Below are 13,417 nucleotides of genomic sequence, written 5' to 3' on the forward strand. Positions count from 1 at the left end.
CTTGCATGAACAGACAAAATGGCTGCTGCACAACCGGATGTTGCGTGAGAATACCGGGAAACTGGGAAATTACCCAGCATTGTTATGTACCAACACGGCCACAAGAGGGAGCTCAATCTAAACCTATCCCTAACACACTACTCAACTATGAATGCATCGACAGGTAGTTTAATGGGAGATGGTGTTTGCTTTGAATGACATAAACGACCCCTTTGAGAAATATGAACAGTTATGCAATACATTCTATAGAATTGTTTATTTTATTTTTTGTTTGATTTATAAGACAGATGTTCAGAACCAACTCGATGTCATCGCACTGCAATGAAGCAATCAGCCGTACTCAAACATCTCCTCTAAACTTCTATTAAAGAAACAATCAATTTGTCATCATCCATTGCTGTGTGAAAGTCGATGCGGAGCCATTACGTAGTGTTCGCGACAGTCCATCGGTCTTGTCTGGTTTGCAGACCGCTGTCTGGCATTGGTAATTGAACAGCCTGCGCCTCGAAACAGGGTTGCCGGGCAACTGGGATGAGTCATCTGTTTTATGTTGGTCTGTGTTGTGAAGCACCGGCGTGGTAACAGGCGGGTCTGTGTCCCTGTCTGTGACATAGGCTACACTATGGCTTCACACATGGAGCGCTGTTGTCTTGGTAGTTAAATAGTGCGGCTAAGGTTACGCGACGCTCAATAGAAATCCACGACACTCTCGCTTTTGTCTCTTGTTGAAGGCTTATCCTTCTGACAGCTCGTCAATAGCCTATCTTCAGTAGCAGAGTTTACCCTTAAATGCCTACCATGAGTGTTATAATTCCTCCTGGTTTTAAAAAGTGCAATATACAACAATAAGTAGCCTAATAACGAACAGCAAAATACGTGTGTATGCAAATGTCATTGGCAGCATCGCAGTTATTAGTGTCTTTGTTACTTTCCTGAAGCGAGGCTGTGTGCAGCTGTTCATACTGTCTGAGTCAACTGGGAGTTTGAATCCTGTCATCGCTGTTTATATAAGCAAGCCCATGTTTCCTGTACACAGTACCTTTCCAGGTGACTTTAGTCGTCTGTGGATGTAAGAGAGGAGTTGAATCTGGACATAGTGGGGGTGACCTGACTTCATGGTTTGGGGGTTTTGCTTTGTCATTGCTGCCTTCCAGTATCCATGCGATGGACTCAGTTACTCCCTCGCGGTGTTTACCCTATGTGGGGGGTCTCTAAGGTAGGTGTGGTGGGGTGGGGTGGTCATTGGTGTGTGTTATCAGGGTCACCTCTTCCTGCATGTGTTTGTGTGTCATACTGTGAGACAAATAAACATTTCTCCTTCTACAGGAGTGTGACTTTACTTCACATTAGAGACGGAATGAGGATGGAGGAGTTTGTTATCAAACCCCCCCCCCTCTCCCTCTCTAATCGCTCTTAAATCACCCTAAGATCTCATCTGTGAGCTCCTGCTCTGTGTGGAAGACTCCTGCTCTGTGTGGAAGACTCCTGCTCTGTGTGGAAGACTCCTGCTCTGTGTGGAAGACTCCTGCTCTGTGTGGAAGACTCCTGCTCTGTGTGGGGACAAACACAGCTAGGGGCAGAGAGGAAGGGAGGGAGGGGGGAAGAAGAGAGGGAGGGAGATAAGGGAAGGAAGAGGAGGATAAGAGAGAGGGAGGGATACACACATTCGAAGGTAGAGAGGGAGGAACAGAGAGAGAAAAGAGGGGAGAGATTACTATCTCTCCTTGGCTCCAGAGCTTCCAGGTCCACTGCTAGAGAGATGAGCACAGAGAGATGAGCACAGCTACCATGGAGCTGGGAGCACTTTTCCATCACACACTACCTGGAGAGAGCAGTACTGCCACCACACAAAAACAGGAGGAGAGGAGGGGCGAGGATAGGAGGAGAGCGAGAGGAGAAGGGAGAGCGAGAGAGATAGATGAGCGAGGATGGGGAGCTAGTTCTATGGCTGAACAGAGTTTGTGATCAGTTGACTCTGCAAATAGACCTTGTTCAGCTTCCCTCTCCTGTCCCCCTGTCTCTACCCGTTCTGGTGACGTCAGCCTCCAAGCGGCTTGTCCGACACGGCCGTGCGTGCGAGGCGCACAATGCAAGCGTGGACAGGAATATTTACAGACGTATCCCCGCACTCGCAGAGACAATGGTTGTTGTGTCCGCAGATTCCTCCGAGGCCACAGGAGGATCCTCAGGGCTCCGTACAGGAACGTGTGCTCGGAGAGGAAGTGGGTTTGTAGAGGAAGTGGGTTCTATAGAGGACTGGATCAGAAGGCTCTAACCCTGGGAGGGTCGTTATCCTGCAGCAGTAATGGGGCCCATTCAGGCCCATGTTGTCTGGTTGAGCGCTGGCCGAGAAGGGAGGGGTCATGACCTTGGTACAGGCCTCCAGGTCAACGTATCGCCCCGCCCCCCTGCCCCCCCCACCCCCCTGCCCCCCCCGCCCCGCCCCGCTTCACCCTGCCCTCAGTCCGGGTGTGCTGTTTACTTGTTGGGGGCTGAGGGTGTGTTACTGTGATGAACACACAGCCAGTGTTTATTGACTGCCCTGTAAGAGCAGGGTCACGGGAAGGTCATGGAGCATGCTCAAACACAACCTGCCCAGAATGGGAGGAGACAGGGTACCGAGACCACGACAGGTCTGACTCAACAACGAGGTGACACCATGGGATGGAAATTCCCCAGCAGAGGGCATAGAAAAGAGTGTGTTCCATCAGGGTACTGTAATCATGACTAGGACTCATTCATGAATCCCTAGTGCATTGTAGGAAAAACGTGGCTATTTTCCATACACCTTAACAAAATGACAGATAGCGATCGACATAAATGGAGAGACGCAGTCAGGTTGTCACGGCAGCCATGTTGTCACGGCAGCCAATGGCAGCCAATTATTTCTTCATGAAACACATGGAGACCAGCACCAGTTCTGGCAGATGAAAGTTCATGAAACAGCATGACGATGCTTGAAAGTGTCGCCCATAGCTATGTGTTTGCCGAAGTATAAATGCAGCAGCCTGAGCGACACTTTTTTTTCGTCGGCGACCATTTCAAAAGTGCCGGCGACATAAGTATAAATGAGGCTTCACAGTTCAGCCAGTGTCTTATTGAAAGAGTGTGAGGCAGGGCGCTGTGAGGACACTGCATGCGTGTGAAGTGGGGTGAGGAGCCTGTAACACAACACTCACATCAGACTGCTCTCTCCTGCCTCAGACTGGTCTCTCCTGCCTTAGACTGGTCTCTCCTGCCTCAGAATGCTCTCTCCTGCCTCAGACTGCTCTCTCCTGCCTCAGACTGCTCTCTCCTGCCTCAGGCTGCTCTCTCCTGCCTCAGGCTGCTCTCTCCTGCCTCAGACTGCTCTCTCCTGCCTCAGAATGCTCTCTCCTGCCTCAGGCTGCTCTCTCCTGCCTCAGACTGCTCTCTCCTGCCTCAGGCTGCTCTCTCCTGCCTCAGACTGGTCTCTCCTGCCTCAGAATGCTCTCTCCTGCCTCAGACTGCTCTCTCCTGCCTCAGACTGGTCTCTCCTGCCTCAGACTGGTCTCTCCTGCCTCAGGCTGCTCTCTCCTGCCTCAGACTGCTCACTCCTGTCTCAGAATGCTCTCTCCTGCCTCAGGCTGCTCTCTCCTGCCTCAGAATGCTCTCTCCTGCCTCAGGCTGCTCTCTCCTGCCTCAGACTGCTCTCTCCTGCCTCAGGCTGCTCTCTCCTGCCTCAGGCTGCTCTCTCCTGCCTCAGGCTGCTCTCTCCTGCCCGGCCCGGAACAAGCAGGATCTTCTCCTCTGTTTACAGTCACACACCTCCACCTGAAGCAAGATCCACTGTTAGGACAACCTCTTTGAATGTTTTCCTTTCCAGTGGAGTACCCCAGTTCTTGTTAACATCCCTGTTGTGATCTTCCTGGAATGTTCCAGACACTCCAAGCAACTGGCAGTGAATAAACTTTACATGACTAATGAGGGGAACGGAAGAGGCAGTAGAATGGCTATTGAATTGTGCCGGAAAGTTCCAGTTGTTAACTGGAGTCTTCACGTTAAGGTGAAGTAACGAGCGGTCAGCTCAGTCGCGGCTCCATTCAGCTCCCCTCATCACAGGCTATAAAGTTCAGATTTATTCTGCGTGACTGCTCTGATCACACCCATGAAGGAGCAAGCAATGATAATGATGCTTTTGTCTGTGGGCTCTGCCCGAGGGGAGAGAGAGGGAGAGAGGGAGAGGCAGAGAGGGAGAGGCAGAGAGGGAGAGGCAGAGAGGGAGAGGCAGAGAGAGAGGCAGAGAGGGAGAGGCAGAGAGGGAGAGGCAGAGAGGGAGAGGCAGAGAGGGAGAGAGCACAGGAGGGCTGGGAATCACCCAGCTCATCTTACACCTCTCTTCTCCCACAATGCACTGGCCTCAGTCCAGGTTTCTGCTCTTCGCTCGGCAGACAGAGAGGGGAACGAGATGGAGGAGGCCGAACACAGGACCTTCAGCTTTGAGAGAGTGGGCTTTCTTTGTTTTTTAGCTCTGTAGAATCCAGTACACGTTAGTATTCAGCACCAGGAGCCTGCTGGAGGGAGGGGGGGGGCTGACCTTCAGCAGGCAGGCCCCCCCCCCCCCAGCCCCCCAGGCTCCCCGTGGCATTCTAACAGCCTTCCTGGAAATCACCCAGGGACGCTGTCATGGTGCCACCCAGGAAGAGAGAGCTTTCCTCTGGGATTCTGAATCCTTCTACAGACAACCCCCCCCCCACACACCGGCCTGGCCCCGCCCCCACACCCCACCAGGCCCCAGGCTGTTTCTCACAGCATGACAGACACGTTAAGGGACTCCGTTCTGTTGCCAATGCAGAGTGGAATCTCCAGGTCGTCCTATTAATAGCGAGGTGAACATTGTCGATGCGTTTGTGATGCTGTTTACATGTAAGGGCTCGTGTTGTTACCGCCACAGCTCCTGCTGGACGGACTCTACCTGTTCTCCTTCACATGTCCACTCACAAAGTGCGCACACACATAAACACACACACAAACAGAGAGAGAGACAGAGAGAGACACACAGAGACACAGAGAGAGAGAGAGAGAGACAGACAGAGACACAGAGAGAGAGAGAGAGAGAGAGAGAGAGAGAGAGAGAGAGAGAGAGAGAGAGAGACTTCAGACGAGGCAGCTGTCCTCATCACCAGTAAGACTAGCCAGGGGATCTCAGGACCCTCCTTAAATAAACACACAAGCTGAGCTGCTCTGGTGAGGCCAGGCCAGGGTCAACCTCAGAGAACACACAGACAGAGAGCGCGCGCACACACACACACACACACACACACACACACACACACACACAGAGGTCATCCTTGCTCACCTTCATAGAACTCCCACACCTCACAGCTCACATCCCAGCTCTGGGTCCAGCTCAGTACTAGAGCATTATCACCCTCATGGTCTGTGCTTCACTGTCCAGAGAGGGAGGGACACAGGGGGGAGGGGGGGCGTGTTCAGGGATCTGTGATTGGTGCTCCTGGAGGGTCAGGTGGAGAGGAGATTTGACCTATGACCCGTGTTGAGGAGAGATCAGGTCACTGCTCTTCCCGCCAGTTTCTCACGACACCGCAAAGATCTGATGAAAAACTGATCTGGGATCCGTGTCACTGACAGCTGAATATACGTATGATCCTTGCTTCACTTGCTGACATGATGTACGCAGTTGTTGTTGATTCTGAGTAAAAAACAAAGTTCCTTCTTGTGTTCCATCACATTACTCTGCTTAGTATAAACTCAAATGCATCCCATAATTACACCCTGGGTAACCAGATTCCAAAAGAGATGGTATTTAAGTGAGCTTAGCAGCTTTGTGGCCAGGAGGCCCAGCCCAGAGTAGCCTAACCCTGAACCTGGTCCAGACAGCTGCTCAGCTGGGCTGCAGGATAGGGATGAGCATCTGCTCAGCAGGGCTTCTGTCTTCTCCCCCTCTGTGGTCAAGCTGGAGCCGCAGGCTTCCTCCCCCAGGGGATGGGGGGGGTCGAGGGGGACGCGTGTGTCTGTGTGTGTGTGTGTTGGGGCAGGGTGTGTGTGTGTGTGTGTTGGGGCGGGGGGGCTCTAGACGCGTGGCTCCTCAGAGGACGAGAGCCCCTGGGACAGTCATGTCCCTCAGTGGCACTTGGCTCTGCGCCTCCAGACTCCAGTGGCCATAAACAAACTGTGCTGAAAGCTGCTGGCTGGCTCCCAGACACGGAGATGGAGCTGGCCCGACCCCAGCTCCACCAGCAGGGAGGGTCTGCATGCCCTCCAGGGCCCTGCCAGGGCCAGGCTGCTGGGAAGCTGGGACCAGGAGCTGACAGGCATCAATGGATGAGGAATGAAACTGACATGGATCCTGGCTCAGACAGTTGTTGGACCCCAAACACAGTCAGTGTTTCCCCTGGAGGATGAAGAAAGTCTCTGACAACCATCCATCCATCCATCTACTTACCTCTGTTAAAACAGCAGATCTTCTGTAACAAGGAAGAGGGAACACACTGTCTGTGTCTCCAACCTCCTGTCCTGGTAATTGGACAGTTGTTCACTCTTGTAATGCATTTGTGACACACACACACACACACACACACACCACTCTGGCTATGAGAGTCAGGCTCTATTGCCACTGTAATAAGCCTCTCTCAGAAAGCTCTCTGGTACAGGAAGCCTCTCTCAGATAGCTCTCTGGTACAGAAGCCTCTCTCAGAGAGCTCTCTGGTACAGGAAACCTCTCTCAGATAGCTCTCTGGTACAGGAGCCTTCATTCCCACTGTGATGGGGACGATAATAGTTTCTAACGATGTAGTTCAATAATACTCTAGTCTCATAGACGTCCGCTTTGAAGGCATTTATGATGATCTAAGGGCCGGATTACAAGATGAAGCCGACTGAGTCCAGCCTCTCTAAACGTCTCGAATCTCTTCAGCGTTCTTCTGTAAGACATGCTTCATTGTATTAATGTTTTTCCTATTTTTAAACAATGCATTTACAAACAACACAAATGTCATGTCCCTGATGGATTTCTGGTTTATTCAATAAACATTGACTGTATAATGCAATATAGGATATTATTAAGTCTATAATGTCTAATGTGTATGGATATTTCTATGTAGTGCCTCCGTATGATATTAGAAAGTGGACTTCTGTCCTCCAGGACAGAGCATGAGCCAGGCCCCCCTGATGAAGTGACCAAACATCTGAGTCGACCTGCCGTTCACAGATTCTCAAACTCGCAGTCGAAATCCGTCATCCTGCACAAGATGTACTTCCACTGCCGATCTCTGCGGGACACAATGGAACCGGAACATTAGAACATTCTAGAACGACCTTCAGAGCCTTTGGAACTTTGAGAACAATGTTTTGGAACTTGGAACGGGAGACGAGAAGCTTCCGGGGGTTGGGGGGGGGGGTCGCCTGACCTGAGGACCCCACTGAAGGTGGTCTGGGCCCCCCTGATGAAGTACCCGTAGCTGGGGACCACCACCTCGGCCTCCTCCGTCAGGTACTGAGGCACGTCCATGGTCTTCCTGCCAGACACACAGGGACCACACAAAGACAAAGATGGATTTGATTCAAATTATTATTTCATCAAAGCTGCCATCCGTGTTCATTAATGAGCGTTGTTCATTTAAGCAGGCCAGTGAAGGATGTCTGTTTATCAATGTGTTGGATGGTCTTCCTTTTGTGGCGGGTCAAAGGTGGGAGGGCGTGAGGGGGTACCAGCAGGAGTAGGGGCAGCGCCGCCTGTAGCGACAGCAGTAGAACCTCCACTCTCGGTCCAGAACAGCTTCAAAGTACTTGCTCTCGACGCCCGCGACCAGCCCGTTAGCGGAGCAGGTGGACGACCTGGACACAGAGAAGAAGGCTGAGGAGGTCTGCTGGACCAGCTCAGCTGAGTGGAAGATGACACTGATCTGCAGTCAAATGCTCCACCGCTCAGCTCCACCGCTCAGCTCCACCGCTCAGCTCCACCTACCACTATGCTGGTCCATGGTACCGATTACATTCTTCTAACCGTCCTTCCTCCTGGTGTGTGTGTGTTAGCACGGTGTTGGGCCCTCTCCACACACACAACGAGGGTTTGTTGTTCCAGAATGATTAAAGCGGTCATCAGCAGACAGGACAAGCTAGCACTACTAACCTTTTCCAGTTCATTAATTGTGCATTTAACATTTAATAGATTTATTTTGGTGCTCTGCACCTTATCTGTTAGGGATGTACAATTGACAGTTTTATATAATTTAACTCATAAACAATTAATCATGAAAACCACTTAAGTTTGTAGCATTTAAGAACCAGGGTTTCTAGAACCCTGAGTGACTATACCAGAGGGCTAGTCTAGGTAATAAACACACACCATCTCTCCACCAGCTTCACAACTGGAGCTGTTATACATAGGTGCTAGCATCAACACAGAATAGATGTTAGGATGCTTTTGACAAAAGATCAAGATGATCCCAAGTTCAATTTCCCCCTGTACTGTCCTTCGCATTAGCGTCCGCTGACTGAGTTCATTATGAAGTTCCTTTCGGTGGACCCTTTAGGAGTGAGCAGTTCTTGGTTCTCAACAGGTCTCTACACACAGGTCTGTTGAGACTGCAGCCTGTTTACCCTACAAACAGCTGGTTGTCATCACAACAGCAACAAACACTACAGTCCTTTGTCATGGCAACACAGGGCCAGCCCCCATCCGCACCATCACTGAGCAGACAGAGGTTAGGGCTAGCAGAGGTTAGGGCTAGCAGAGGGTAGGGCTAGCAGAGGGTAGGGCTAGCACATGGTAGGGCTAGCAGAGGGTAGGGCTAGCAGAGGGTAGGGCTAGCAGAGGTTAGGGCTAGCAGAGGGTAGGGCTAGCAGAGGGTAGGGCTAGCAGAGGGTAGGGCTAGCAGAGGTTAGGGCTAGCAGAGGTTAGGGCTAGCACATGGTAGGGCTAGCAGAGGTTAGGGCTAGCACATGGTAGGGCTAGCAGAGGTTAGGGCTAGCAGAGGGTAGGGCTAGCAGAGGGTAGGGCTAGCAGAGGGTAGGGCTAGCAGAGGGTAGGGCTAGCAGAGGTTAGGGCTAGCAGAGGTTAGGTTTGGAAGATGATTTACAACCACACAGTCAGACCTGCTTGACTCTCCAACGCTCCATTCTGACGTACAGCCAAAACATAAAAACATTGAGCCAAACACAATAACACCAGCAAGGAAACAATAAATAGTTGTAACATAGGAACCATGAAAGGACCATACACAGTAACTCTCTGGGCAGAGAGAAGGTCCAGCCAGATGGACCAAACAGACCTGAGAGGAAATCAAGCCCAACACACTGAACATTCATGGTTATACAGACAGGCAGACATACCGACAGTCAGTCCCTGGTCTGTCCCATAGTTTTAAATATCATTCCTCTGCCTCCATCTCTGCTGCCTCAGTCAACACGAGGCAGAACTGCCTCCAGGAGTTCTTTTCCGATGTCATTAAAATATCAACTTAAGCTAATGAGGGTTTATTATCTTTGAGTATAAATACACATCATGTAATGAGACAACACTCAACCCTGGACTGTGTTGGTAAACATGTGAGGTAAACATGACCATGAGCTGTTCAAACCGTCAGACACACTGTCAGGACTCAAAGCCCCCCGGGTGTTTTCCAGAACCCAAACTCCTGTCTGTTTCTGCCTGCAGAGGCTTTGTTTAGCAAATGCAGTTGGAGGGCGTGGCAGCTGGGCAGGTAGGACACGTGTGCTCGCTCAGTCTGACCCCCGGGCGCCACCTGTGTAGGCCTGTCTGGAGTACTGACAGAGATCCTTCTGCTCCCTATGCATGAGGAGAGGGGGGGGGGGGGGGAGAGGGGGGAGGGGGGGGCTCCAGAAGTACAGATGAGGATTCCAGGGGGACAGATGTGTGTTCTGTGCGTGAATGAGCTTGTGTCACAAGGTAAAGATGGATGACGGTGTGGTCATGTGCTGTGTTTCCCCTCAGTGCTCTGGAGAAATAACATGTCACCCTCAGATGGGTCAAAGATGGCTTCCTCTCTGATGGGTCTGATCCATCCTCCTCCCTCTCTCTCTCTCCATCTCCCTCCTCCCTCTCTCTCTCCCCATCTCCCTCCTCCCTCTCTCTCTCCCCATCTCCCTCCTCCCTCTCTCTCCCCATCTCCCTCCTCCCTCTCTCTCCCCATCTCCCTCCTCCCTCTCTCTCTCCATCTCCCTCCTCCCTCTCTCTCTCCATCTCCCTCCTACCTCCCTGGCTACCTCTCCCCCCATCTCCCTCCTCCCTCTCTCTCCCCATCTCCCTCCTCCCTCTCTCTCCATCTCCCTCCTCCCTCCCTGGCTACCTCTCTCCCCATCTCCCTCCTCTCTCTCTATCTCTCTCCATCTCCCTCCTCCCTCCCTGGCTACCTCTCTCCCCATCTCCCTCCTCTCTCTCTCCCCATCTCCCTCCTCCCTCCACCTCTCTCTCCACCTCCCTCCTCCCTCCCTGACTACCTTTCCTCCTCCACCAGATAAACACCATGTTTCACATCTGAATCCACAGCAGCAACGTAGAGCATCTCTGATTTGACTGTGTGCTTTAAGGCACAGTTCACCAACATCACCATTATTTTACCTGCATGTTAATAGTTCACAAAATACGTATCACCGTGGTATGTTATTGTTCTCTTAAGTGGAGTTTTCAACAACTTAAAAAGCCAATCCCACAGAGCTATTTCAGAAAACTCTTGAAGAACAAAATGTCCATGTGTGATGTATTAACAGACCTGTAAGAATAACTGAACATTTTTCCCAACAAAGTCCCATCAGTGGTGGATTAGAGTTTACTCTGAGAAATCACTTGACGGTAAAACAGAGCTGACATGTAATCCTGGCTAAGATGTGGATTTCATACCGCAGATAGCTGCAACCCCAATCAGCTTACTCTTCGAGTGGCTGTTTAGGGATTAAAACCTTAACAGTGACTACAGCTTGTTGTTATCACCAAACACTACTCAGAAATATTGCTACAGTGCACTCTCCTCTCCTGTGCGTAGAGACTGATAACATGAGGCGAGGGTTGCGGAGGGGCACTTACCACTCCATCCCGGCGCGGTTCAGGTCGTCCCACCAGCAGTCGGAGGGTTCCCCCAGACCCCAGGGCGCCGGCTGGCACTCGAAGCTCCACAGCCGGTCGGAGCCCTCGGCCTGGCTGAAGTAGCTCCGCAGCGTTACGAGCAGCTCTCCGTGGGGGCACTGGAAGTTGAAGCCCTGCCGGAATTCGTTCACCCAGCCCATGTCGCGGAGGTCGTCAGGCAGGGGCAGGACCACGACGGCCAGGGGCAGGACCCAGAACAGCAGAGTGGGGTTCATCCTGGATCTGGACCACGTCACCGACTGGTCTGGTTCACGCTCACAGACCTTTTATGGGCCAGATGTTTGCAATCCTTGTCCAGAAGTGGTTTTTATTTTGCAGCCAGGAGGACGTGAATGGTTTGGACCTAACTTTGAAACCTTTCTTAAGGTGGACTGTGAGGAAGCGGTAACTTCGTCTCAGCAGGGAAGAGAGGCAGAACACCTTAAATTACCACAACTTGCAGTTCTCTCACAGATGACGGATAGTGAGGTGAAGATGTACTCGCCTGGTGTAATTTAAATATTTGTCTTATTCTTCAACTGGGATTATTTTTCCATCATTAGCGATGGTCCGTCATTGTTTGATAGCGTCAACTGCTTTCTAAAGGCTTATTCAAAACCTGTTTCTAATAGTAGAGGTCATGACTAGCTATCCTTCAAAGTGAAGCGTTGTTGTATAAAGGATCTCAGGTAGAGTGGGTTAGTCTGTTAAAGACAACGTTTCTGTTATAACTGGAGACAGACAGAGCTCCAAAGCCAGAATGTTGTCTGACAATAATCCTTTATTCAGATTTACTGTGTAAATTACAGTAATAACTAGTGAGCTCATACAAGTTTCCAATTTCTTCCTGTCCTAAAAACCAACTACCTCATGACGCTGATGCATACTGGTGACTCCACAGTTTAGAAAGAGGAAGTTGTTCTGACGTTCTGTCATGAACCAGCAGGTTTCAATCTGCAGGAAGGGATTTCCGGAGAGGGTGGAGGAGATGGGAGAGGGGGAGGAACTGGGATGGAGGGGGTGATGGGGTGATAGGTGAGGGGGTGATGGGTGAGGGGGTGGAGTTGGTGAGTGACAAAGGTCTTCAACAGAGCGTCTAAGCAGCAGTGTTAGTCACACCTTCACCTGCAGGGGGCAGAAGCAGCAGTGTTAGTCACACCCTCACCAGCCAGGAGCAGAAGCAGCAGGTGGGGTAGATGGTAGTAAATGATCAATCTGCTGAAAGTCTCTGTAATAAACACCTTTTACCCCTGAAAGGAACCATCAGATCACAGCTCTCACAATCAAACATTAACCCGTCTTATCAAGGGCCAAACGAGGCGATCAGTAACCTGCCGCGGCAGCACGGCAACATGACTTGCTGGTGTGAGGGGGTTTGTTCCAGCACCTCAGTTCAGTGCCCTGCTCTGATTGGTCCGAAGTGACACTTTGTTCCTTACCGCAAAGGAGACAGGAAGGTTGCGCAAGTCGTCCCAGATCCCTTCCTCATTGGTGCCAGTCGCTTCTGCAGGTCCCGTTAGTGCGGAGACAGCTCAAAGGTCATCTGGAGCCTAATCCTGAGATCTGACCTCTGTGCCGCCGCTCATGAGTGGTGCTCCTAAGCCACCCGGTGGTGGTGAGGGGGGGGTGGGAGGTGGTGGTGGTGAGGGGGGGGTGGGAGGTGGTGGTGGTGAGGGGGAGTGGGAGGTGGTGGTGGTGGTGAGGGGGGAGTGGGAGGTGGTGGTGGTGAGGGGGGGGTGGGAGGTGGTGGTGGTGAGGGGGGGGTGGGAGGTGGTGGTGGTGAGGGGGAGTGGGAGGTGGTGGTGGTGAGGGGGAGTGGGAGGTGGTGGTGGTGAGGGGGAGGTGGTGGTGGTGAGGGGGAGTGGGAGGTGGTGGTGGTGAGGGGGAGGTGGTGGTGGTGAGGGGGAGTGGGAGGTGGTGGTGGTGAGGGGGAGGTGGGAGGTGGTGGTGGTGGTGAGGGGGAGTGGGAGGTGGTGGTGGTGAGGGGGGAGTGGGAGGTGGTGGTGGTGAGGGGGGGGTGGGAGGTGGTGGTGGTGAGGGGGAGGTGGTGGTGGTGAGGGGGGGTGGGAGGTGGTGGTGGTGAGGGGGGGTGGGAGGTGGTGGTGGTGAGGGGGAGGTGGGAGGTGGTGGTGGTGAGGGGGAGGTGGTGGTGGTGAGGGGGAGGTGGTGGTGGTGAGGGGGAGTGGGAGGTGGTGGTGGTGAGGGGGAGGTGGGAGGTGGTGGTGGTGAGGGGGGGTGGGAGGTGGTGGTGGTGAGGGGGAGGTGGTGGTGGTGAGGGGGGGTGGGAGGTGGTGGTGGTGAGGGGGAGGTGGGAGGTGGTGGTGGTGAGGGGGAGGTGGTGGTGGTGAGGGGGGG

The 13,417-nt window shown here is 52.4% G+C and overlaps 1 protein-coding gene across 1 annotated transcript; it reads right to left on the reverse strand.

Moving 5' to 3' along the window:
• Positions 1-6,973: 6,973 nt before the first annotated feature.
• dpt (dermatopontin) lies at positions 6,974-11,391 on the reverse strand. Its single transcript, XM_084676159.1, has 4 exons — positions 11,024-11,391; positions 7,690-7,815; positions 7,389-7,496; positions 6,974-7,250 (listed from the first exon to the last, which is right to left on the reverse strand). The coding sequence occupies exons 1-4, from the start codon at positions 11,296-11,298 to the stop codon at positions 7,184-7,186; spliced, it is 576 nt and encodes a 191-aa protein (XP_084532285.1). The 5' UTR covers positions 11,299-11,391; the 3' UTR covers positions 6,974-7,183.
• Between the last annotated feature and the right edge of the window lie 2,026 nt (positions 11,392-13,417).

This window comes from Hypomesus nipponensis, chromosome 16, assembly GCF_054491055.1.
Source record: "Hypomesus nipponensis isolate SF chromosome 16, ASM5449105v1, whole genome shotgun sequence".
In the NCBI taxonomy this organism is placed as follows: Eukaryota; Metazoa; Chordata; class Actinopteri; order Osmeriformes; family Osmeridae; genus Hypomesus; species Hypomesus nipponensis.

Excerpts from the sequence above, each read along its gene's own strand:
- dpt (XM_084676159.1), bottom strand. The coding sequence starts at position 11,298 with ATGAACCCCACTCTGCTGTTCTGGGTCCTGCCCCTGGCCGTCGTGGTC. Across the intron at positions 7,497-7,689 it reads CGCTGCCCCTACTCCTGCTG|GAAGACCATGGACGTGCCTC; the intron begins GTACCCCCTCAC and ends TGTGTCTGGCAG. Across the intron at positions 7,251-7,388 it reads ACCTTCAGTGGGGTCCTCAG|AGATCGGCAGTGGAAGTACA; the intron begins GTCAGGCGACCC and ends TGTGTCCCGCAG.